General features: G+C 40.6%; 3 protein-coding genes across 4 annotated transcripts; 2 read left to right on the plus strand and 1 right to left on the minus strand.

The window, feature by feature from the left end:
- The first annotated feature begins 316 nt into the window (after positions 1 to 316).
- Positions 317 to 6213, plus strand: ABRAXAS1 (abraxas 1, BRCA1 A complex subunit). Its single transcript, XM_079306285.1, has 9 exons — positions 317 to 476; positions 1206 to 1296; positions 2167 to 2203; positions 2650 to 2716; positions 3370 to 3563; positions 4148 to 4267; positions 4577 to 4661; positions 5151 to 5259; positions 5404 to 6213. The coding sequence occupies exons 1-9, from the start codon at positions 390 to 392 to the stop codon at positions 5829 to 5831; spliced, it is 1218 nt and encodes a 405-aa protein (XP_079162411.1). The 5' UTR covers positions 317 to 389; the 3' UTR covers positions 5832 to 6213.
- A 246-nt stretch (positions 6214 to 6459) lies between these two features.
- MRPS18C (mitochondrial ribosomal protein S18C) lies at positions 6460 to 7994 on the minus strand. Its single transcript, XM_079306286.1, has 6 exons — positions 7893 to 7994; positions 7714 to 7787; positions 7525 to 7608; positions 7029 to 7086; positions 6670 to 6729; positions 6460 to 6579 (listed from the first exon to the last, which is right to left on the minus strand). Exons 1-6 carry the CDS (start codon positions 7942 to 7944, stop codon positions 6503 to 6505), a joined length of 405 nt encoding a protein of 134 aa, XP_079162412.1. The 5' UTR covers positions 7945 to 7994; the 3' UTR covers positions 6460 to 6502.
- Positions 7995 to 8102: 108 nt separating this feature from the next.
- HELQ (helicase, POLQ like) lies at positions 8103 to 21614 on the plus strand (the record flags this gene model as incomplete). 2 transcript variants are annotated; one of them, XM_079307370.1, is made up of 18 exons in its annotated part: positions 8103 to 8255; positions 8794 to 9532; positions 9881 to 10059; positions 10606 to 10806; positions 11849 to 11921; positions 12420 to 12517; positions 13062 to 13160; positions 13825 to 13970; positions 14441 to 14680; positions 15332 to 15473; positions 15767 to 15871; positions 16381 to 16600; positions 17325 to 17482; positions 17844 to 17942; positions 18222 to 18395; positions 18876 to 18989; positions 19870 to 20004; positions 21418 to 21614. In XM_079307370.1, 18 exons carry the CDS (start codon positions 8103 to 8105, stop codon positions 21523 to 21525), a joined length of 3183 nt encoding a protein of 1060 aa, XP_079163496.1. In that variant the 3' UTR covers positions 21526 to 21614. The 2 variants fall into 2 exon arrangements, with proteins under 2 accessions (XP_079163496.1, XP_079163497.1); XM_079307371.1 differs by lacking the exon at positions 10606 to 10806.
- Between the last annotated feature and the right edge of the window lie 4290 nt (positions 21615 to 25904).

Here is a 25904-nt window from a genome sequence, read left to right on the forward strand (position 1 = left end):
CAGAAGCGGTGAATGGGCTGCCCAGGGAGGTGGTGGAGTCCCTGTCCCTGGAGGAGTTTATGGAAAGCCTGGACGTGGCACTCAATGCCAGGGCCTGGATGACATCCAGTGTTCAGCCACGGCCTGGGCTTGATGATCTCAGAGATCTTTTCCAACCTAATTGATTCTGTGACCGCTTCACGGATTAAATCTCCCTGGGGAAGCAGGCCGAGATCAGACACCAGGGAACCCGCTCTCTCGGGAGGCGTTTCGAGCCCCGGTTTTGCGGCTGAGGGGAGATCCGCCGCCGGGCCGGGCCGGGCCGGGGAGCGGCGCTGCCGCCGGCGGCCGCTGGGGACTCCCTCCCTCCCTCCCTCCCTCCCGCCCGCCCGCGGCCCGCCATTGCTGGCATGGAGGGCGAGAGCACCTCGGCCCTGCTCTCGGGATTCGTGTTCGGCGCTCTCGCCTTCCAGCACCTCAGCACCGACTCGGACACGGTGGGTGCCGCGGGAGGGCCGCGCCGCGCCGCGCCGGGCCGGGGGGAGAGGAGGGAGGGGCGGGCCGCGCTGCCCCGGCCCTGCCGGGAGAGCGCCCGGGCTCGGGGCTGTCCCGCCCCGCTGTGTGTGCGAGCGGCGGAGAAACGCGGGGGATCCCGGCGGAGCCACCGCCAGCCCCCCGGACACAGCACTGCCCCGCGGGGGATTGCTTCCTTTTCTCCTTTTTCCTCTTCTGAAGATAGCACTCTTTAGGAAGGGACCCGCAAGGATCATGTAGCCCAACTCCTGACCCGCAGAGTCCCACCATATCCCTGAACACTGCCAGGCTTTGGTGCTGTTCCGCTGTCCCAACACCCTCTGGGGAAAAGCCTTTTCCTGATATCCAGCCTAAGCCTCCCCCAGCACAGCTCCACGTTCCCTCGGTCGGCAGAGGCAAGAGATCAGTGTCTGTCGCTGCTCTTGAGGCAGCTGCAGAGCGCAATGAATCTCCCCTCCGGGGTGAATACTGTGTCACCTGCCATACCCTTGCTGAGGCAGCTCCTCTAGAGACTCCATCTCTGCGGCATCCTTTGGATACTTTCTAATAGCTTTGTATTTTTCTTATATTGTGGCACCCAAAATTGCACACAGGACAAGGGGCGAGGCCACACCAGCGCCGAGGAGAGTAGGAGTGTGTGTGCAGTGCTACTGTTAACATGATGTGGTTTTTGTTCCTCTCCTCCTCTAAAGGAAGGTTTTCTCCTTGGAGATGTGAAAGGTGAAGCCAAGAACAGCATTACAGACTCCCAAATGGATGATGTTGAAGTTGTCTATACAATCGGTTAGTGTGTCCACATTTTCCACAGCCTGCTTGGTTGCAGGCAGTATCTGACAGCTTTCAGTTCTGGGGGACAGCAGTCAAAACTCCACAGCAAGATCAATGCTCCAAAATCCTACACTCTTCACTGATTTAAAAAAAAACAAACTCGCAACCGAAAACACATGGAAGGGTTATTTTGTAACATTTTAACTGCTTAAAAAATTACAATTTTACTCTAGAAACCACAGTAATTTAAAAGAAGTAATACTTCTTAGTTCCTTGAATGGCTGTTTTTTGCCAAATATCTTGCTACATTAAACATAATTTAGTATTTAGACCCTTGTCTTGGCTACATCACAAACTCCCCTAGACTAGAGTTGCCCTGGAAAAGCTTTGTCTATCAGAGATGTGAACTGTAATGTATTAGTATCTATTACCTCATTTGGAGCTTATAAAATTCTGTGTGTGGAGGCTGCAAGCTCTTTAATAATTTCACTAAGCAGATGCCAGATGTATTTTTCATTACTCTCTTGATGTGATTGGAGTGGATGTGCACTGAGTAACTCAAGTAAAATCCTTCATAATACATACTACTCCTGCACCCAGCAGAAAGGAGAAAAATACAAAGTACCCAGCTTGAATTTTCAGTTGATAAATTAGAAAAAGATTCAAAAAATACAGTTTATTTAAGTGGTTCCCTTTACATCTGACAAAATTAATTAGTATTTTTAAAATATTTCCTTTCTTCATCTTAATTTTATGTTAATGCATTCAATTTCAAGAAATTATACAGAATTATTTCTTTCTATGAGTTTCATGCTGATCATAGCACATAGAAGAATATACATCTTGAGCTGATGAACCCACAGTAATATTACTTTCTCTTTCCAGACATACAGAAGCATATTCCTTGCTACCAGTTGTTCAGGTAAGAATCTTGAGCAAACAGATATTGAAAAACTAAAATTAATCCTAACTTGAACTCTTCAAGAGTTACTTATATTGCCTGAGAAAATCACCCAGCTGTAACCACAGTAGTCATATCAACCTCTTGGAATTACAGATGCAAAATGCCTTATGTTATTCCTGTTTTTTTGTTGCAGCTTTTTTTTTTTTTTTTTTTTTGGTGTTTGTCTATGCATATAGAAATAGAGATAAGGCACACTGCAACTTCTGGTGAGCTATGATACCATATAAGCAACAGAACAATGTCAGCACACTGAAAAAAAATCATCCCATACATTCTAGCCCCTCATCCTTAATAGTATTAATTAAATATTAAAAAAAAAAAAAAAAAAAAAGGTGAGATGATTCCCAGCATGCTATTTTTCCAGTCAAATTTCTTCCCCTCTAATTGTCTTATTTTACTTCTAGCTTTTATAATTCTGCAGGAGAACTGAATGAACTTGCCCTGAAGAAAATACTGTCAGGCTGTAAGAAGGTATTTTATTTTCAAATCTAAACCATACTGAGGAGCTCACACAAATTTTGGAGGCTGTTCTGGATATCTCTTGCATAAAGGTTTTTTCTTTTTTCATTTTAAAGCTTTTATAGTCCCTCATGCTGCTGGTCAAGGCAGCTACATCCTTTTCCTCCTCAAAAAAACCAGTTTAGCTTATTTTTGAATAGGGTTTGCCTACATATGTGTCACAACTTTATTTTTAATTATTAATTTCTCAAGTGAACACTTCAAGGATCCCAAAGAAATTGCACCAACTTCCACCTTAAGATCAGTTTAGGTTAGCTCACAAGTAGTTGAGAACCACTTCATCAAAAAAACTTCAGTTTTTCCACAGAATGAAGTTTTACAAGGGGAAACTGAAAGCTGAAAATAAACAAACAACAAAACAGAGGAAAGCATGCAGTTTCAGCTTGAACACAGGCTCAGAAATAGACCAATTCAACACATGGTTTTGAAGGAAAGATGGGAATTAGGCTTAGAAGTTTTAAGGGTTTCATGTTAACTAACTGCTTGACTATGCACCTACTTGCCAACAATGCAGACACAACTTTGCACTGAATGCAACTTGCTCGAGTATGACACACAGGGACATCATGATTTAACAGTAACTGTGAATTTTCTTCTGCCTGCAGAATGTAATAGGATGGTACAAATTCAGACGTAACACAGAGCAGTCCATGACATTCCGGGAAAGAGTTCTTCACAAAAACCTGCAGTCACACCTATCAAATCAGGGGCTTGTGTTCCTCCTTTTAACCTCTAGTGTGATGACAGAAAGTTGTTCTACTTACAGATTGGAACATGCTCTACATCGGCCTCAGGAAGGGTAATGTCTACAGCATGTGCTAAAACTTGAAAGTTTCTCTTCTTTGTTGCAACAGAATCAGTAACACTGTTTATTTTACCTTAGAAACAAACTTTTAACAAGATTGCTCTTTATGTTGCCGGAGTCCAGTTGAAGGCTTACCCTGAATTCTGTTCTGGGGTTACCCTTCTTATCTGCAGTGCCAGCATCACCAAGCAGACACTGACAGTTTACTTACACACCTAAGCTGCTCCTGATCAAATTGTTTTGTGTACAGGACTTCAACCATACATACTGTTCACCAAAACATTTAAATTTGTGTTAACTTTATCTTCAGAGACATCCTGCTCACAAGCTAGGCTTAGCAAGCAAGTGCTGCATTAGTGTGTGTTGTAGATAGAAAGGGATAAATTATGGGCATTGCTCAACTTCTGGCTGCTTTTGGGGTTTGCTTTTAGCCTCTTCTGTAGATGATATAATACATTTAGCAAGGATTAACTACAGTGTAACCCACCCCTCAGATCCTGAATGGTCTGAACATTTAACTTTGAAAGAGAGACCTTTGGATATTAATACATCATGTTTTCATACTTCTCCATTTTAAGTCTTTTCCAGAAAGTCCCTTTGGTGGTTACCAACTTGGGCATGGCAGAACAGCAAGGTTACAGAACAGTGTCTGGATCTTGTGTATCCTCTGGTTTTGTGAGAGCTGTGAGACAACACAGGTAACAACACCTTGTATTTACTGACAGCTGTAGCTTCCCACTGCCATAACTACACCTACCTTTCTATAAAAGCATTTAGGTGCTTTTGCAAATGCTATAGCCATACCTTGCTCACCTGTTGACCTGTTTTCTACTGTTACTTACCATCCCAGCATACTTGGAAATTAATTCAGTCCCATATTTTACCAGGAGCTGTCAGTCTCAACACACAGGCACCTGGCATTTAAGCCCAAAACACTTCTTTACTCACTAAAGCTCCTACCAAGTAAGCACTAACTTGCAATTATGCATTCTACTCTTGGTCCACAGGTCAGAATTCTTCCATGAAGATGGGTCCCTACAAGAGGTTCATAAGATAAATGAGATGTATGCCACCTTGCAGGAGGAACTGAAGGTAAGCCAGGCACACCTGCCTCACCTTCAGCAGGTCTACAAAACCAAGGCACCAAGGACTACAACATCTTGCACTGCATGAGAAAACAAAGCCATGTCCAAAACATGGAAAAACTGAAAGATCAGTGAGTTCCATTTACTGTGCTGCACACTGCATTCTCAAAGCTGAGGATTTAAGTTCCCATTTGATGAAAGTACAATGTCTAATCTTTGAGACCACAAATAAATTCTCATAAAAGCATTATTTTGAAGGAGTACTATCTGTAGTTTGTTAAATCTCCTTTGCCTAAATGGGATCAAATAAAACATTTTGCACCTAGTTCAATACGAGGTTTAAGTTACCTGACAAATCCATCTCCAAATCATTACTTAAGCTTTTTACTACTTTGTGTCCAACTTAACCATGAGTACCTTTAAGGATTTTGCACCAATTTTAAAGCTGGCTGCTGTGAATACTGTTAATCTGACCAACATGCTCTTCTTCTTGCAGAAAATATGCATTACAGTAGAAGTCAGTGAACGATCTGTAGAGAAACTCTTAGCAGAGGTGAGCCAATTAAAAGAAGAAATAAAGAGGAAAAAGCAACAGAATTGTTCAGGTAAGTTAACCAAAGGTGATGCAAGACTTGCCCTTCCAAAGTTGACTCAAGTGGCAGAGGCAGAAAACACTTCTGAACTTGAAGCAACCAAAATAGCAGTGATGCAACAGGTTCTGAACTCTAACTTTGTTTTTATTTCCTCAGGAGGAGACAAAAACCACCCAGCAGAGCCAAAGGAGAATGTTCTCCTTTGTCAGGCACTGCAAACATTCTTCCCCAATTCTGGACTCCAGACATGCATTGTTTCCTTCAAAGGCCAACTGATATCCAAGAACTGCTGTAACACAGACCATCATATTAATGTCATGGACAAACTGACTCTCATGGTAGAGGAAAGAGACTTCACTGAAGCTGAAACAAGGCATCTAAACAAACGTAAATTCAGGGGCACCACAACAGTTTCAAAGTCATTCAAGAAATGCAGATCATTGCAGCTTCACCAAGAACCACTTCAAGACCAAGAGGACAGTGACCAGGAAAGGAAGCTTACACTGAGTAGCACTGAAACAGATGAGGAGGTGCTGGAAAAAAAGAGAGATGCAAATGAATACCCACACTCTCCTACTTTCTGATCTGTCAGATGACTTCACACCAGGGATGCATCAATCTTTTGAACTGCAGGGATGTATGTAACAGGGCATTTTTGCAGGTTGGTTGTTTTTCCCCAGTGCACAAATCCTGTTCAGCATAAAGACAAGTCCAAGACGACATTCCCTCACTTTGCCTTCCAGAGTTCCATCTGTCCTCTCTCTCTCAGGGTTCAAAGACTATGCTACAGGATGCTACCACTTGGATAAGCATGTCACATACTGCCTCAAAGTGACACAGCTTCAAGCAGCTGCTGAAGAAGCAGTGCTATCCTCCTGATGCAGGGAGCATCAAATGAACACATAACAGAATTAGCTGTCTACATGAACTGCCACAGTTTAAATACATGAATTTATCCTCAGGAAACCAGTGTTTGTTTACTTCTCCCCATCTTACAACCCAGCAAGGGAAATAACAGCCACCTGAGCTTTAGCAAGACCAGTGAGCAGAGGAAGGGATCCATACAGCTTCCAGTTTCTGTTATTGCTTTAATCTTCCTTCAGACAATAACTCTCAGAGACCTCATGAAGAAAAATAAAAGAATGACTGACATCCACTCCTCAGTCAACCACACACTGTGCTAGCAAAACACATTTCCAGAAAACAAGTATGCAAACATGAAATACAGTTTTATTGTTTATTTCTGTACAGTATATCACTCTGGATACTTGATATTACATAGCTTGGGATCTGTGAGAAATTGTGGGTTCTTAAACATAACTGGCATAAATCCTGTTTTAAAAAAATAAATAAATAAATGGAGGTGTTCTTAATAGAAAAGTAGCCTTGAGTTAGAAAACTCAAAAGCAAAATCATACTTACCAAATACATGAGCTCTTTTAATGGCTTTTGTAATTTCCTTCTGCTTCTTGTTGCACAAGCCTGAAGAGAGAAATTATTTTCAACACTAAGCAAGTCATTAGAGGCTAAAAGGCACGTTACTGGCAATTCCCTCTAGCTTTAATTAAGTTTTTCTAGAAAAATGCACATGTGCTGTCACTGTTAAACACAAAATGCATACAATGAAGGGACATTTTAATTCCTTGATGCAGGCTACTAAGTCAGGGGAATACTGCTACAAAATGTATAGAGTTCAGAAAGACTGCTGATGCTCAGTTACTTAAGAGTCAAAAAAACATTATTACTAACCCATATATGTTTTAATTAAATACTTCACATACCTGTGATATGCCTGCCATAAATGGAGCCAGTATATGGAGAAACAAACTGGGAAAGAAGCTATGTAAAATTAAGAAAAATCAAAGTCAGTTTAAGAACTCTATTTTTTTTTTTTTTTGAGCTTTATGTTACTATTTGTGTTCTGTTTTTCATTTTTTCATCTGTTTTTTCAAAACTCAGTTTTACCTGAAGGGAAAAGTACAGCTTGGAGCTAGACAGTATTTTCTATGCAATTTCCATGCTTTGTGGCAGCTGAACTGTAACCAAGGACTCTATTTGTTTAACAAGAAAGCTGTCACACAACTAATAGATTAAGCATCTTAGCATAACTACATTATTTGGCCCTTAACCTGCACACATTCTTACTCTTAAGTTTTAAGCCCCTACACATATGAATAGATTTTTTAAATTATCATTTTTAATCACTTTGGACTTTCTACTATTTAAAAAACAATAAAGCAGTTACCTTCATCCAAGCACAGCAATTTTCAAACTCACCTGCACATTCTTGTAGTCCACATTTATTCCACATAAGACACATCTTTTTGGAGGTTCTTTATAGGGGTTCTCCATTTGTATGGGCTGAAATTAGAGAATTATTAACATCTATAAGCTGCACAGCGACCAGGGCAAAGCGCTTCCAGCCACCGCTGGTGCCTTGCGGGGGGCAGGGCGGGGGAGCCTCACCTGGTCCGAGCGCTCAGGCCGCCCCTCAGGCTGCCCTTCATGCTGAAGGCGGCACGGCCGCGCCCACAGCGCCGCTGCAGGGGAGAGAGCGACAGGGTTAGCGGGGCGCGGTGCGACAGCCCGGACACGCGAACGGCCCCGCGGCCGCTCGGGACAGAAGGGGAGCGGGAGGGACGCACCGGGAACCAGGCGCTGCCAGCACCGCCGCGCCGCCACTGCCCGCGCCGCCATGACACCCGCGCCACGCCCCGCCACTTCCGCCGTGCGTCACGGCCGCCCGCCGCCCGCTGGCCAATAGCAGCGCGGCCCTCCCGACCCGCGGCAGGCGATTGGCCGCAGCCCGGTCAGTGCTGGCCGGCGGGCTGTTGCGGGAAGTGCCCGCTCCCGCCATGGCCGAGCCCCGGCTGGCCGTGCGCAGGAAGAGCCGCCCCGCCTCGGAGCGCAAGCGGAGCCGCGCCCCGGTGCAGCCCATCGCCGCCAGCTCGCCGGTGGCTCGCAAGAGACCCAGCCCTGGTGGCGAGGGGAGCGCGGCCGAGGCGCCGGTAGGGGACGGCGGGATCCTGGGGATGGTGTGGGAGCGTGGCGTGTGTCGGGAACGGCCGTGCTTTGTAATAAAATGAATTATGCCATTTGGCTATAGCCTTGAGAAAGTTCATCTTGTGGTAATTGATAAATAATTCGTGTTAATCATGGAAGTTCTGGAGTTTGTATACTTAAAATAAGAAAATAACATGGTCCTAGATAAAGGGAAATATATGGTTAACCTACTCTGTTTAAATGCCCCTGTTAAGAATATTGTGTAAACCAGTTTATAAAAGAAAAAGGGAAAAAAAAGAGGTTTTCCATAGTCTGAAAGGCTTTTTTTGCAGAATCAGATTTCCTGCCTTTGTGTAACCAATCGCAAACTATCTAAAGAACAGACTTCCCACTTCTCCTGTTTTTTATCTACCAAGAGCAGATGGTTTCATGACCGATTGTCCCAAGGGCTGTCCCACTGAAGGTTGGAAGTTTCTTTGGTGTTTGCTCTGCCTCCTGTGGTGCTGCCCCAGGGTGTTAATGGCTCCTGTTCCGATTTTGCAGGGCGGTAACGACAGCGAGGAGGATATGTTCGGTGACTACGACAGCTTTTATGGGAACGATTCATTGATAGCTCAAGTGGATGATATTGAACACAGATACCTGCAGGAAAAAAATATGGATGTGAAAGCAGCTGGAGAGGTTGTACTTGGGAACCTCCAGTCAGGAGTTCACCAGAAAGAGCAAGATAACTTTTCTGCTGCAGAAAATGTGGTTGACATTAAAAGTGACAAAGAGGGTGCTTGCCAAAAGTGTGACAGCGACCCAACTGATGGCAATCAAGAATTGACTGAGTCTATTTTAGATGACTTGCCATCATCACAACTTCTGTATTTTGAAAAAATGAATGAGCTTTCTTCTGCTTCTAGGACATCTCCAGTCCCTAAAGGGAGGGATGAACGTGTGAATTCTTCTTCAGACAAAGTCAGGGACCCATTGTCTTTTTATGCTGGTGCTGAGCACAGGAACAGACCTACTGACTCTTCCTCACACTCCAGGCATGCTTTATTGAAAGCTGAGAGTCTCAAAGATCACCTGAAAAGTGCTATGACTGGAAATGCCAGAGCCCAGACTCTGCAGGTCTCCAAGACCAAGCAGCTCAAAGAAGCTGTTTTATCTGAAGAGATTTTTGTGGCTAGGAAAGCCATTGAATCTCCTTCTGTTGATATAGGCCCTTTTTATGGATTACCTAGCAAGGTTAAAGATTTATTCAGACAACTTCGAGGGATTGAAACACTCTATGGTAGTGTAACTAATGGATAAAAAAAAGAACTGCTAGTGGAGTATTGTCTGTCCCACCCATTATACTGTAAAAATATTTAAGGTAACACTTCAGGTAAACCACGTTGGAATGCAGTTGTCTTATTTTAGGAAGTGGCAGTTTTGGTGGCTTAGATGTTTGGAATGGGTGGATGGTGTCCATTTGGATTGTGGAATATTTTGGAAGTCATCATCACTGAAGGATTTAAGTGCTTTATTTGAGGAAAAGCACTCAAACACTGAGCTCAAAGTGTTCTGAATAAAACAGAAGCATTTTGGCATCAAATAACATGCCCCTGGGGTTGCTGATAATTCCTTTTTCATTTTGCAGAGTGGCAGCATGATTGCTTAATGTTAGAATCCCTACAGCAAAGGAAGAACTTGATATACTCATTGCCTACCAGTGGTGGAAAAACTCTTGTAGCTGAAATCATAATTCTCCAAGAATTACTCTGCAGGCAGAAGGATGTTCTGATGATCCTGCCATATGTTGCCATTGTCCAAGAAAAGGTCTGGATACAGTATTTCTGTATTATTGCTTTGTTTGATGTAAATCTTTCCTGATAAGCTTTTTTACTTGCTCACCCACCTGTTTTTCAGCATTTTTTAATGAATATATGATGGGAAGTGAGTAACCTCGCTAAATGTTACTCTGAGGGTCAGTAATTTTGCAATGGAACACACAAATCACAAGGTGAAGATGTTGATTTATGAAGTAAAGGGTGCTAAATTTTGAAATAATGGCTTTTTTTGTGATGTTTTGTCTGGTTCTGCAGCCTGATAGCTGTGCTGCCCAACTTGCTGAGGAAGAAGTCTTGAAATTAAAACTAACATTTTTTGGTACAAAGGGAAAGTTAGCTCTTGAAAACAGGTGAAACACAGCTGATAATATGTGTAGACTCCAATTTTGTAGCTGGAGTAGATACTTTTAGCTAATATGTTTCACTAATTCAAGTAGTTGATTGTTGTGTGATTTGATTTTCTGTTGAGCTGTTGAGGCAGCTCTGAAATCCAAAATGAGCATAAATTTGTTCTCTGGTTGATTTTCTTTTATAGGTTAGGGGTTTATCAAGTTTTGGGATAGAACTGGGTTTCCTGGTTGAAGAATATGCAGGAAGTAAAGGAAGATTTCCACCAATCAAAAGGAGAGTAAAAAAGTCTCTTTATATTGCTACTATAGAAAAAGGACACGCTCTGGTGAACTCCTTAATTGAAACAGAAAGAATTGATGAACTTGGCCTGGTTGTGGTAGATGAGGTAGGCCACAAAATGTTCTCAGATTTATTAGATGCAAGTTCTTTTAGGGTTCTAATTAGCAATTATTTAGGAAGGAGCAGTTCTTTGCCTGCTTGGGTTTGCCTACAGTGTTCATCATGAAAATTATTTTTATTTTTCTGTGTTCTGAATTGGCACATGATTCTGTAATTCTGAAAGCTATGTTTTCTTTAAATGAAGCACTTATTGCTATATTAGAGTAATATAATTATATTCAGATATTTACTGTGGTAGTGGTTGATGGTGAATTCCTGCATAACTGCTTATTATTTAGAAGTCTCAAATGGGTTGCAAAAAAACATAAAGAAATTTAATTGTATAGAATGTACTTTATGAAGCATAGAACCTAACTCTTGGATGTGAAACCATGCAACTTTGTGTCTGGTATTAATGACCAGTGAAACATTGACAAAAAAGAAAAATACCAAGTAACATTTGGCTGTGAGAATTGCCTCTTACAGTGATGGGGCTGAGCTGTGCTACCAAGGTTGGATTGTGAGTTTGATTAATGTCTGTAATGGCTAACAGTGATTTTAATTAATGGAATTCTTCAGGCCAAACTTTAGAACTATAGCTTCTAAACAGAGGGCAGCTGAAGCACTAATTTCTGGTTTTTCCTGGAAGCTGTCTGCTAGGAAAGTTTTTACTCTAATTGTTGCTTAAACCACATTTTGTTTAAAGTTGCCTCAGACTGGTGAATGCAAAGATCTCCATGCTGACTGTTTGCTATCAAGAGTTAATAGTTTGTGTCAGCTGTGGTCTAGTTAAATGGAAGGTAAATCTTCTTGTCTACATTTGCCCATTAGTCTGTTTCCTTGTGATTCTTGAATGCTTTCTAGGTGAGGTTATACATCTGAACTCAACAACCCAAATTTACACGAGGGATATCATGAGGATGTCCAACAAAGACAGTTCTATAGTATTTCTTTAGTTCTGTGTATTTTGGAGGTTTGTTTTGGTTTTTTTTTTTTAGAAATACTCTCAACTCAGTAGCATTCTTGCCTTTTTTCCCCTCTGTGCACAGCTGCATATGCTCGGGGAGGGAAGTCGTGGAGCAATTCTGGAAATTACTCTGGCCAAAATTCTTTACACCAGCAGTAAGTCATGGCTACAGTTAATGTCATTAACGTTTTGTAGTTGTGGCTTCTCTGAGAGGTCACACTCTCACTTTTCTGGCTTTGTGCTGTTTTGGCTGCTTTTGAAAAACATGGTATGACTCCCTATTATTAACAGCATTTACTCATTTAAGTGTTAATTGACCCTCTAATGATGTTAGGGTGGTTTTGAAGCTCTTTTGATACTTCTCTGTGAAATCCTAAGTATTGTCAGATGTCTTCCATTTCTTTGTCTGAGCCCTTTAGGTACCAAATTCAATGCTTTTTTGTTTTTTACATTTAAGTCTCAGTATTTTGTAACTTAGTGTTATTTCTTAGTTAGTTAGTATTTCTTTAGTAGCACCCTTTCCCTTCAAACCTGCTACTTTGGCATTTTGAAAAGATTAGTGATGAAGGAGGAGTCTCATGAATTAAATATTGAATTGAAGTGTTAAAAATTGGGAATTTGACAATAAATTAATCTCAACCCCTGTTTTACAGAAAAGACACAGATCATTGGCATGAGTGCTACATTAAATAATGTTGGAGACCTGCAGAAGTTCCTGCAAGCAGAGTACTACACAAATAACTTTAGACCGGTCTGTATCCAAGATACCAGTAAAGAAGATATCTGCCTTTAAAATCATAGTAAATCTGTTTGGGATTGCATCACAGCTTTTGTGATTAATTGCACAGTGTAATATAAGGCCTGCTATTGCTCTCTAATTGCTAATACAATAAATAGCACTGTGCATTTCTGAATACACAAATGCAATAACCTTTATATTGCTGTGCTAAGGCATTTATTTGATTTCAACTTAAGCAATTCCTAAATTACAGCTTCTGTGATGAATCATTGCAGTCCATTTGGTGTGCTTAGAATCTGTTCTGCTGGTTCTTGTATGTTGTCAGGTTTATAAACAGTCCATGGGATGCAATTTTGGCACTCTTCATTATGATTCCATGTTTTATCAAGGCAAATAATTAAAACAATTAAGTTCCATTAAAAATTCTAAAGTGCTTATGTGCAAGTATGCATATGACATGTTCTCAGAGAAAAGATGCAGCTGCACATCAGCAATAGCTTTAGAGAGAACTGAGTAATTTAACTGAAGTTTCTCTTTGTGGCTCCTATCTTGCTAGGTAGAACTGAAGGAATACATAAAGATAAGAGACACCATTTATGCAGTTGACAGCAAATCTGAAAATGGCTTTGCTTTTTCACGTCTCCTTAATTTCAAGGTAAAAACAAAGTGCTTCTAGTTTCTTTGAACTGCTGTGAAATGCATTATTTTACACTGATTTGCTAACAGACCTTTTACTGGAGAAATCACTTAAGTGTAATTCATTTGTAGTACCCATGAGAAAGAAGAGGTAGGCTTTGGGAAGAAAGAAAAAGCCTTAAAATAATAAATGCTTAACTTGATTTTCACTTTTTCTCCTCAAGGTAGAGGTTTCTTCATTACTTTGACATGTGAAGAGTAACGTGTTTGACTGTTCCAGATACTCAGCATTTTATGTTTAGGGTTAGATTTTCTAAGCAGTTGATCACTCTCAGACAAAACTGAAAGAAGATACCTTTTGAGAGTTTTGCTAGCTCACTACTGTCTTGAAGGGATTCATTTCAACCTTTACAAAGAAAAATGTGTCTAATGGTAGACTGCCAATGTCACAAGTGCTGCTAAAAGAAAATGAAGTATTAAGGGAAATAGAAAATAATCTGATTTGTACATCCATGTATCCCTCAAGTGAGGACTGGGAGAAAAGCTTATCCTACAACTTCTTGGAATTATGTCCCATTAAATCCAATGGGAGTATTCAAGCAATGGTTGAGAACAAGTATTGAATATTTAGGTTATGACTTAATTCCTAGGTTTAAATATTTGTCAATCTGTGCTTATTACAGTATTCTAGTAGTCTGGAGAGAGCAGATCCTGACCACATCATTGCACTGGTTACTGAAGTTATTCCTAAATATTCCTGCCTTATCTTTTGTCCCACTAAAAAGAGTTGTGAAAATGTGGCTTCATTGGTGTGCAAGTACCTCAAGAAGTAAGTTTCTGTATTTATTTTAATTATATGTGAAATAATTGCTTACAACTTCGGATTTATTGTAATTTACTTTGCACCTGTCTTTCCCTGGTGATTAGATATAAATGCTTTGAGCATAGAATCATATAAAGTTGCTAACTGCATAAGTGATAGCAAACTGCAAAAGGCTTATTAAATAAAAATTCTTTTAAAGTTCTTACTTTTATACCAAAACATTTGAGAAAGATGATTATCATAGGACAAATACTAAAGAGGGAAAAGCATACTAAACAAATCTGGCCTTTGGCACTGGTTTCTGGAAGCTTAGAAAGCAAACATGTTTCAAAGTCACTGGAAATAACTATTTCTCCAAGTGGGTATTAGAGGAATGGATGATGAACAGAAGCAGACAGTTAGCATGTCTCTTGGTTTTTATTTTCTTTTAGTTAATGATTGGCCAAAGTCTAAAGAAATGCTTTTCTTCCTCCAAGAGAATTTAGAGCTCACAGGGAGAAGGAAAAACAAGATCTCATCAAGAACCTGAAGAGCATTGGAAATGGAACTGTCTGTCCTGTTCTGAAGCAAACAATCCCTTTTGGTATTGCCTATCACCACAGTGGCCTTACAAATGATGAAAGGAAAAGCATAGAGGAAACTTATTCTTCAGGTGTCCTGTGTCTGCTTGCTTGCACAGCCACTCTAGCTGCTGGAGTCAACCTGCCAGCTAGAAGGTTAGTAGCCAAAACATTTAATTTTTACATTGATTTTTTTGCTTTGAAAAAAAAATAAATCTTTAATAAGTTGGGAATCTCAGTGCTATTTAAAGTGTGTTTGTGTTTTTACCAGCAGATTGAAAGTATAAGAGATTTTGTGTTCATCTTGGGACAGAAAACTGTGCAGTATTTGTAGGAAATGTGAATCAGTAGGAAGTACCTCAGACAATATCACTGGAGAGCACTTACTTAAATGGACTAAGGAAGTTTTAATTTCAATTTAAATTCAAGAGAACAGTGGTTTCTTTAGATACTCTAAGAACAGTGTTTAAATTGTAAAATAAACCTTTTCTAAGGAGTTACAGTTATGTTTTAACATAAAAATGTAATATCTTTTCATATGCAAGTTCTGATGATGAGGCTGCTGTACTCTGTGTAACCAAAGATTGTTTGCTAAGAATCCACTTCTGTGTGCACATTTAATACACCTTAAATAGTTCAATGGTATACACTTGATTTGCACATCTGTCCAAAGAGGTGCATTAGATTTTTATTATTACCTTATTCAGGTAAGGAGCACATATAAAGAATAAATCTGAATTTCTAACATTTTATTGCTGCTTTAGTAATTTGGCTATAAAGCATAACTTACTCAAGACTTCTTTACAGGGTGATTCTCAGATCTCCTTATGTTGGCAATGACTTCCTGAAGAAGAACCAGTATAAACAGATGATTGGCAGAGCTGGTCGAGCTGGTATTGACAGTGCTGGAGAAAGTATTCTCATAGTGCAAGAAAAAGACAAACACTTGGTAATTTTTACAAAGCTGTTGGTAATTTAAACTGCTGGGTTAAGATGGCAGAATAAGCATGAGGAGATAAGCTGCCTAGCTTAATTTTTGTTCACCTCTTAAAGCTGTAAGCATTTGATTTATATAATAATACTTTTAGACCATCATTATGTGGCTTGATTTCAGATGGGAACTGCAAACTTTCAGTCTTTACCCTTATTTTGTTGATAAGCTGAATCATGCAGATCAGGTTTAAAGTGTAAAATTAATACATGAATATTCTTCTGTACTAATATATTCCTTTCCCCTTTTAGGTTCAGGATTTAGTTCACAGTCCTTTGGAGAATTGCTACAGCAATCTTCTGCTGGAGTTGACCAAGGGAATGCAGAGTCTGTTGTTATCTTTAGTTGGACTGAAGGTATCAGTTAACTCTTCTCTGTGAGTAACTTAAGTGTTTGGAAATGCCAAGAAAATGTCACCTGTTGATTCTGTAGAAAAAGGCAGATTTCTGTAACACTTGGACTTGCAAGTTCAGAACAGCTTTAATCAATTTTTTTTCCTTATCTGATTAGATCTTTTCATTTGACTCATTTCATAAGTAATCATGTAACACAACAATTACCTTATGTTAAAAGCAAAAATTATGTCTACCTCATTATACAATAGGCTATTAATATTTCTGATACTTGATTCAAAATCCAAATGGAAGCAGTGGAAACAAGTTAATGTGATGCAGTAGCTAGGATCATAGAACAGATGGAGAGCAATCCATCAGATCCACCACTGAGTATCTATCATTTTGTTTGTTGGGATGTATTTCTATAGAAACACTAACTCTTTCTTTATTCAGTTGTTTTTTTCCTATGTCTTACTAAATGTGTGAAATTAAAACTTGAAATATGCTAATCACTTCCCAAACTCATGCAGATAGCAGTTACCTATGAGGAAGTGGACAATTTTATGTGCTGTACATTGCTGGGTGTTCAGCAGCAGCTGCTGTCTAAAGAGAAGAGCCTCTCAGAGGTAATTAAAGATGGGCTGGAAAATCTAATAGAAAAAGGACTCCTAAAAAGAACAATATCTGAGAAGGACCACAATTCCAAATCTGCACTGACAATCACACCCTTGGGTAAAGCTACATATAAGGGTAAGGCTTTTTTTATTCTTATTAATGAACTGCAATGAAAAATAAGTTGTAGAGAGTTTTACTACATGATGTAGTTGACCAAAAATAGGAATGAAGTAGCACATGACTGAATGCAATGGGAATGAGGTGTGATAATATTGATCCCACTGGAAACAAAACCAGAACTGTACCCTCAAAAAAATCACTTCAAGATTTAATTTAGTGGTTGTAATCAAGGTGGCTCAGGACCTTGTTTTACAATTCATTGTTATGAACAGGTTGCTGTAAACAGAATGATTTCCTGGATAGCTTAAGAGGAAAAGGGAGCATATGACATGTAGACTAATTGTAATTTTAAAAAATTATCAGGAAGTTCTATTTTCCCTTCATATCATGAAGATTTTGGGGTATGGAATGTAATTGAAATAGGGTGAGTCTGAAGGGTTCCTTCATTCTACAACATTATTGCAGGATTCACTAAAGCCAAGGCATTTCACAGCACTCCAAACCCAAGCAGGATGAACATAGAGGGAAATAGGTGACTGCCTCTCCTCAGCTTTGCTTCACTGCTCATGTTATGTTAGAGCAGTTATACAGGTTACAGATATTTCTCTCCAGTTCAGATGCCATAACAAGCTTTTGTTGAAGGTAGAGACAATACTAATTCTATTTTAAAATGTACTTCATTTAACTCTATGTGCCTGCTTATAACTGTGCTAATTCTTACCCTGTGTGCTTGTTCTAGGCTCAATAGACTTGGCATACTGCAATCTTCTGTACAGAGAACTGAGGAAGGGTTTGGAGGGGCTGGTTCTTGAGAGCAGCCTTCATCTCCTGTATCTGTCAACTCCCTATGATATGACTTTTACCTGTAGCCCAGATTGGATGATCTACTTTAGACAGGTGAGAAATTGCTAGCAAACATGCATTGGGGCATTCAGTAATCCTGTGTGGGGGTTTGTACACATAGGACATGAAGTGGAGTGACAATCTGATGGCAAATATGCAGGGTTTTTTGCTGGGGAAGTACTAAAATCTATTTAATTCTGTTAAAATGAGGCATTCAGAAATGGACAGTTACAGATAATTCAAACAAGTAGTCAAAGAAGCTTCAGAGCTGCCTGTGACTGGTGACTGTAGTACTACTCTGCTGATTTTATAGAGATATTGAAAAACATTGTTGCACTGTGATTAATATATTTGTATTTTCTATAATATTGAAAGAACTAAATGTATGAAAATTCTTTCTAAAATTTGATTTTAGTTCAACCAGCTAAGTGCAGCAGAGCGAAAAGTAGCAGACATTGTGGGAGTGCCTGAAAGCTTTATTACAAAAAAGGCTTCTGGTCAAGCCATCAGAAAGGTAGGTTGGAGATTTCTCATACCTAAGATGACAGTTTAGTAATTTCATTTGATTATTTATAAATTCCGGTTTGTTTTTCTGCTAATGTTTATTGCTGTTCTGATTATTAAAGTTCTTTGAATCTCACTGCTTGGTTTTCTTAATTTTTTAATGTCTTTGCATGTAACATAGAAATATAAAGCTGTGAAGGGAGCAGAGATGAAAAGATTTGCCTTGTAGTACTAACGGAACATCTGCAGTGTGATACTGCCTCTGAATTCCAGCTTGTCTTATTCCTAGAATGTGGACAATGCTGTGGTGAACAGGCTCTACCTGACATTTGTCCTTTATTCCCTACTGAAAGAGACCAACATATGGAGTGTTTCAGAGAAATTTAACATGTCTCGGGGATATGTGCAAAATCTCCTCAGTTCTGCTGCCTCCTTTGCATCCTGCCTTCTGCATTTCTGTGAGGTACTGTGTTGAAATAATGTAAATTAATTCTTTGTGGTTTGGTTTTGCAAAAACTGGAGGTTTTTTCTCTTTAGAATTGAATACGGGTGTGGTATTTCATCTTCCCTGTACAAAAGTGTTTCTTCACCTTTCCTGTTCTGTGTTATTTTTTCTGTTGAGCAAAGAATGCTCCTACAATGATATTTCTCATAGTAAAAGCAAGCTTTATGCACTGAGAATGTGAAAATATGCAAATTGTACAGGGAATTGATCACTGCCAATGCTGTTGGTGAAATAATTGAAATAATGCATTGCTTATCCTTCAGAATTGCCCCAAGCTTTGGGATGTTCAGCTGAAGAATGCTGAATACACCTCTGCAGCTCTGAAAGGATGACTAGAAATAATAGTGCTTCCCCCCTGTAAAAGACAAATATATGCTTGTTGTCATAGCAGAGTTTGGTCAGTCTGGAGCTGATTTTTAGCAATCTTTGTCTCTGCAGGAATTGGAAGAATTTTGGGTTTATAAATCCTTGCTGACAGAACTTACCAAGCAGTTGACATACTGTGTCAAGGCAGAACTCATCCCTCTGATGGAGGTAGCAGGAGTTCTAGAGGTCAGTAAATCTGGCTTCATGAAACTTTTCAATGTTAACTTGTGTGCTAAATGTTACCGTGCCTTTCAATTGTATCTGGAAGACCAAGCTAATTTGTTACTGAGCATTCAGCATAATTCCACAACAGTCTGAAGGTTGGGGGAAAGGTGGTATGTTGAGTAAATGGGAGCTGGAGCCAATGTTTTCCTTCTGGTTGCTGCCACAGCAAGTATGAAAATACTGTATTTGAGAGTCCAGGTTTCTTTTGTGGTAAGGAATCTTCAGTTCATGGGAGTAAAGAGAAATAAGAATTTACATATTTAAGTTAGAAGATCCTTACAGAAATATGCAATGTCCTGTTGGGACTGCATGTATTTTAAATAAGAAATGTAACCAGTCTCTGAATCAAAGACTCCTGGTTAAAAGCTCTGCTGGGGCTTCAGTCCAAGGTTCTGTTCTTTGCAAAATGATTTAACTTGCCTCTCCAGCATATTGTAAAGTCAGTTTGTCAGAAAACCATAGAATTTAGTGGCAGTGAGTTTTTAATCTGAGAAGCTAAACAAGACAGACACCTCCAAAGAATGTGGGACTGTCATTCCTGTCAGTGACAGTGAATGCAGAAAACATGGCAACAAGAGAAGAGAGCAGTGATGGTATCATCCAGGCTCAGAGAAACTAAAGGCAAATGAGTTCCTGAGGTCTGGGTGAGATTGCTAGGATGGTAAATCTTAGTGGTAGAGCTGTGCTCTTGGGCTGTAAAGATTCTCAGTGAGTATTCATGTTAGAAAAAGAGGATTGGATTGATAAGCAGAATGAAATGTTTGAGGTTGGTGCAGAGATTGGCACTCACAGTAATTCTTATATCCTGTTCTGAGAATCTAACACAATTTTGTACTTTCAGGCACGAGCCAAACAGCTTTACAATGCAGGGTACAAAACTTTAGCACACTTGGCTAATGCAAATCCAGAAACTCTGGTGAGGATGATTGAGCACTTGTCACGACGTCAAGCCAAACAAATAGTTTCATCTGCAAAGGTGAGTTAGAAACAAAGCTATAAAAACCTGCTTCAGGACTCCAATATGTCAAAAGTGGATGTTTGAATGACATTGAAAGGGAAGGATTCAGTTTACTAGTAAAGGCATTAGTGGATGTTTGTGATCCAAATGCTGGTCTGTACTAAGAGCAATCTGTTGTGTACAGGGTAGTGCCAAGTGATGCTGCTTTTCAGAGGGGAAGCAAAGGGCAAAAATCCTTGACAGCTTGTCTGGTACTTGAAATGCCCAGTTCTACCAATCTCACACCTTGCAGAAGTTCTAGTGGTAGTTGTGACAAAATAATAGGATTTTTAGGGTTGTAGAAATGGAAACCAGCAAGATGCAGGGTTAACCTCACTTATTGAGGCTGCTTTTGTCATGCCCTGTTATTTTTTCCTGTCTTTTCCATTTTGAGTATGCAGGTTCTGTACCAAACACTGAGTTGTGTCTAAACAACAAATACAGGAAGTACTTTATCAAGGGGTGGTATTCTCTCTGTCACCATTCATCATTTGCTGTTGCAATGCTATTGGCTTTGTGTTTGATTCTGCTAAAAGTGCAAGTTCTTGGTGAAGTAAGGGAATGAAATAATAAAATGATGGGTGGTTGGTATAAAAATAAGGCAGTCAATTAGAAAGTTTTGGTTTGCACATTCTCAAGAAGTAAACATGCCAACTTTTGAGGGCTGTGCACTTAAAAAAGGTCATGGTCAGATAATGTTGTTGTAGGCTTCTTGCTGCTTTTTTAGTTTACTGCTGTGGGAGCCAGAAGAAAAGGATATATGCAGATTCCTTATCTACATCAATGACAAATCTAGCAATCTACCCTACTCTCATGCTCAGATACTAAATTAATGGAGTTTGCTTTGACTGGGAAATTAGGACAGTGCTTGCATGGGGTCCTGTTCTTCTCCATGCCAGCAACAAACAGTTCAGGGCAGTGGATTAAACAACTGCTGATATCAGGAGTCCTGTGTGTCTGGTATAAAATGCTGTAGTAAGAAATTTCAATTAAAGGAAGAAGTTGTCAAGTCAGCAGGCAACAACTTAAAAATGTTTATTCCAACATGGAAAATAAACGTCTAAGGTTAAAAATGCTCCTTAACAGTTCCAGATGAAACTGTTCATGTTCAGTAAATTTGGTGTACTATGTGATGGCAGAATCCAGAAAACCATCTGTGTGCTGTGTGAGTTTTTGTGTGACTGCTTTCTATATGGGTGTACACTAATCAGCAAAAAAAAACCAGGTCCTTTGAGGCAAAGCTGCTGCAGTCCTGGGGGCAGCAGCAGGAGTTTTTACAGACCCAGGTGCAAGTTTGGAAAGAAACACTGGTGTTTTAATCTATCTAAGAGTTATAACTAATGCTTGTATTTGCTTTCTAATTTTTGTTTCTTTGTTTTTCTCTTGTTGTAGATGCTGCTGAGTGAAAAAGCTGAGGCTTTGCAGGAAGAAGTTGAAGAACTCTTAAAAGTACCAACAGATATCCCAGGGACCATTGATTGTCATGAAGAAAAACCATGAATCCAGCATTTGCATATTTTAAAGTTTTTAACTCTCCTGTTTAAAGCTGCTGTAATTTAATAAATATTTAATGTCTTTTGTATACTACAGTTTTGTGTGAGTTCTGAATTCAGAATGTTTCCTGGAAAGCTGACTTCGTTTGAAGGTTTGGATTATGAACTTCTTGAGCAACAGGACAGAATATCTTCATTCATTCCTGGTTTTAGGCATAGCTCTAGGAGTGCTTTGGGAATTGGACTGACTGCTTTGTGTGTACTTCTTCTGGGAGTATTTATATAGCAGAGGGGAACAGCAGGAAAATATCATTCCTGCTACTTGCTAAATGTATCCTCACACTATACATAAGACCCAGCCCTGCTACAAGATCAGGTTTTGATGAGATGCACATTTGAGAATAAAATCAGGTATTCTCTACAAATGCCAGAGCTCCTGTGAAAATGTTAGGAAAAGCTGAAACAAAACTGTGGTTTTAAATCTGCATAAATCTGGTCTGGAAAGAAAAATAGGTTGGCATTTGTTGTCTCTGCTGTTCTCTTTACACAGGCTGTGCTGTGCCTGGATGGATGAGTGCAATTCCCCTAAGGCTTTCTCTGTGACCTTAGCATCAGTAGTGAAATGAAGCTGCACTAATTTGCACTGAAACTTTGCTATATGTAGCTTGTCTTATTTCCCTGAAATCAAGCTTATCAGGCAAGGCAGTAGATGGATTTCATACTGCTTTTTCTTTCTGCAGGATGTATTTAAGTGGAATTAAATGCTTTTCAGATAAAGCTTTCTTACCTGGGCTTTTCCCTTGGGTGGAGATGGGAGAGGAGAAAAAAGGTAATACAACAGATGTTGCTCATGGTATTTTTTTGCTGCCAGATGATGTTCAGTGCTCCAGTGTCAAATACAGTATTGGGCTGATGATATATATTTATATAACATGCTGATGTTGGAATGGGTATACATTAGTTTGGTAAATGTCTGTTATGGGTGGATATGCTATGGGAAAACTTATGCTGAGGATATTTTGGAAAGCAAACATTTCTCACTTGCTTCAATGGGATGTTGGTATCCTAAGGCTCTGTTAAAGGGAAAGAAGCAACATTGATGAATTTATCTTGCTTCCATGTGCTGTAATGGTAGATGCATCAGTGCTAAGTAGGTCATAAAAATATGCAGTGTCAGATGCTCCTGCCAATGTCTTCATAACCCACAGTAAATTGGATCAGAGCTATTGTGTGTGCAAGTCTGTTCAGGTGCAGAGAAATATTCTGACCTAAAACCTCAAAGCATATTCCTTAGTCTTTATTTCCATTCACTCCACTTTCCAATTTGCCCACATGGACCAGTTCTTGTGCTTGTGTGATTCCCTTCCTTCCCTTGAGCAATGATTCTGTGCTTTCAGGGGCTCCTGTACATCACTTACTGAAAACTGTCTCCCTGGAAGGACTTGTAAGTCAGGCTTATGGTAATGTTTAGCTGCTAATTTTCATTGTGTGAATGAGGCCTGTTGTGTTCCTGTGCTCTGGAAAGCTGTTTCACATCAGTTAGTCTTGCCTAGCTCTCACTTTGTCCTTCCTTTTAAAGCTTCATTTCATCTCGGTGTGCAAGTCAAAGGGAACTGCTAAAATCTAGACCCAAGGTGTAATTTCCATCTCTGAATAAAGAGTGTGTGCCATCTCAGAGTCCCATAACCAGCTGGGATCAGAAATAAAACCAGCAGGGAGTGCTGAGAGCTGTGTGCTGTGTCAGGACAAGGTCTGGCTGCAGGGCAGGGAGGAAAGATAGCTCACAAAACCACTCTGATAGGTTTCTCTGGTTTTAGGGTTTCCTTTCTCTCTTGGCACCAGCTTAGCCTTAGTTTCATCTTCCTGAAGCTTCTTATATAAAAAGAAAGCTGTATTCTGACACAGGTCAGCTCTATTCATCTGCCCAAACATCTGTGTTACAAGAATTGCTTGCCTTTCACACAGGCAGCTCTTCCCTTCTGAATTCCCTTAATATACACAAGGTAAATACTGACATATATGTAGATATCAAGGTAAACACTGAAATATATATAGATATAGGTATAAATATATCAGTTCTTGGTGCTTGCCCAGGAACAGCAGAGGTGCTCCTGTTAGTAATAGCACTGTGTTGCTGCTGTTAGAGGGTTGAAATTCCTGGAAGATTTTATTTTTAGTTCTTTCTAATTATAAAAACCTAGTCATCACAAGTTGTCTAATGACATTACTGGGAGAAGCAGAATTGTCTGAGAGGAGTTGCAAGACCAAAGCATTTGAATGTCACAAGGCAGGGGTTAGGCTTTGTGTGGAGTGAGGAAGAGGGATGGAGTGCTTGTTTGGAGCTGGCTTCAAGTAACACTCAAGTAGGCTTAAGCCTAGTCCTAGTTCTTGAGTGCTCCACTTTTAGCTCACAGGGCATCACTCAAATTCTGCCTAATTTTCCCAAGGCCAAATACATCTGTACTGAGCTCCTCTACTCTGCAATATTTAAAAATGTGTATAAACCATGTGAAAAACACCCAGACAAAAGCAGCCACTTCTCATTTAGTACCTCAAGCTCTTAAACTCTTGCTGGAAGGCATTGTTTTCCAGATACAAGGTTTCCCAGGCTTCTAAAGACACAACATGTGCCAGACTTAACATACACAATCTGTACACAGCAACTGAGCCCAAAACATAGCCTTGACCATTTGAAGTAAACACCCTGTGCCTTTGCTGTGAGAAATACAGCACAGTGACCCAAAGTGCCTCTTCTCAAAGAAGATCATGGAGAAAATTGAGGCAGAAGTAGGGAATTCCAACCAAAAAAAAGAATTGTGCACAGGATGTGTCTTGCCTGGGAGATCCTGCCCTTTCCTGCACCTGTGGCAACAACCTTAGCTGGGTTTGCAGCAATGATTTTTCACACACTGAACTACATTCTTATAGCCTTAGTTTACCCATGGGGCTGGGTAGTTTGTTTGGTGCTCCAGTCATGTGCTGATAGATGAGTTATTCCTCTGGCAGATAGTCACCCCAGCCCTTCCTGGGGCGTAGGCATATAATTGGTGCTGCACCCCCAAAATGGGAAGCATTACCCTGACTAAGATACTGAGACAGTCAGAAGTGTCACTGATGTTTCCTTTTTGGCAGGGCTGTGGATGTGCTCATCAAAAACAGAATTAATTTGGTCGAGTTCTAGTTCCGGTGGAGAGTTACTTAATAGTGCAAAAATGCAGAGCAAGCAGGAACAGGAGGGGCCAGGCAGACGAGCACTTGAGCCACAGATTAATGCCCCAGCTTGGGTGCATGTGGGAAACACTGCAGCTGGATAAAGTAACAGGTTCACAGCTTGTTCCAGCAGAAAGCTGTTTTCAAAACAAACTGCCTAAGAAACTTAGGAAGTGCATGGAAACTTAGAAACATTCTTGCAGTCTAGAAAGCAAACTGGACTCTGGGCTGCATCAAAGGGACAGTGGGCAGCAGGTCAAGGGAGGTGACTGTCCCCCTCTACTCCAGACTCCATCTGTGGACATCCAGCCCTGGGACCCCCAAACAAGAAGAATGTGGACCTGTTAGGAGGCCACAAAGGTGATCAAAGGGCTGGAACAATTCTGCTTTGAAGAGAGGCTGAGAGGGTTGGGGTTGTTCAGTCTGGAGAAGACGGGGCTCCAGAGTGACCTTGGAGCACCTTCCAGGACCTGAAGGGATGAAAAGCGAGCTGGAGAAGGACTTTTCACAAGGTCATGGAGTGGAAGGACAAGAGAGGAATGGCCTTAAGCTGGTCTAGACTCGATGTTAGGAAGAAATTCTTTACTGTGAGGGTGGTGAGGCACTGGTTGCCCAGGAAAGCTGTGGGCACCTCATTCCTGGAAGAGTTCGAGGCCAGGCTGGATGGGGCTTTGAGCAACCTGGTCTAGTGGGAGGCATCCCTGCCCACGACAGAGGGTTTGGAACAACACGTTCCATTCCATTCCATTCCATTCCATTCCATTCCATTCCATTCCATTCCATTCCATTCCATTCCATTCCATTCCATTCCATTCCATTCCATTCCATTCCATTCCATTCCATGGCAGCAGCTGGTTCTTCCTTGACGGCTCTCCCCAGCAAGGTCAGCTGCTGCCAAAGGAGGAATTTGAGTACGGATTGGGCTCTGCAGGGAGCACCCGGGGGGCAGACCCTGAGCATGCCTGCATCTTTTTTGTAACAGTAATTCCAAGTTTCATGCCTGGGCAATTAGGACATAGCTGTTCCCACAGAATGGGCTGTTGCAAAAGCCAGGTTTCAGCCCGGCACGCTGTGTGCTGCTGGGACTCGGTTTCCCGCAGCAGATGGGGTGCCAGGCTGACATTCCAGCCCTGGAGCGGCAGCGTTCAGCCTGTAGCCATTTCCCAGCCCGCTGGC

Source organism: Erithacus rubecula, assembly GCF_903797595.1.
Source record: "Erithacus rubecula genome assembly, chromosome: 5".
NCBI classification, from domain to species: Eukaryota; Metazoa; Chordata; class Aves; order Passeriformes; family Muscicapidae; genus Erithacus; species Erithacus rubecula.

What these genes read in the sequence shown, in the direction of transcription:
- MRPS18C (XM_079306286.1), bottom strand. Translation starts at nt 7,944, where the DNA reads ATGGCGGCGCGGGCAGTGGCGGCGCGGCGGTGCTGGCAGCGCCTGGTT. An exon ending in GGCCTGAGCGCTCGGACCAG is followed by an intron (nt 7,609 to 7,713) that starts GTGAGGCTCCCC and finishes CTCTAATTTCAG; the next exon opens with CCCATACAAATGGAGAACCC. An exon ending in TTATGGCAGGCATATCACAG is followed by an intron (nt 6,730 to 7,028) that starts GTATGTGAAGTA and finishes TTCTCTCTTCAG; the next exon opens with GCTTGTGCAACAAGAAGCAG.
- ABRAXAS1 (XM_079306285.1), top strand. Translation starts at nt 390, where the DNA reads ATGGAGGGCGAGAGCACCTCGGCCCTGCTCTCGGGATTCGTGTTCGGC. An exon ending in TCAGCACCGACTCGGACACG is followed by an intron (nt 477 to 1,205) that starts GTGGGTGCCGCG and finishes CCTCCTCTAAAG; the next exon opens with GAAGGTTTTCTCCTTGGAGA. An exon ending in CTACATCGGCCTCAGGAAGG is followed by an intron (nt 3,564 to 4,147) that starts GTAATGTCTACA and finishes CTCCATTTTAAG; the next exon opens with TCTTTTCCAGAAAGTCCCTT.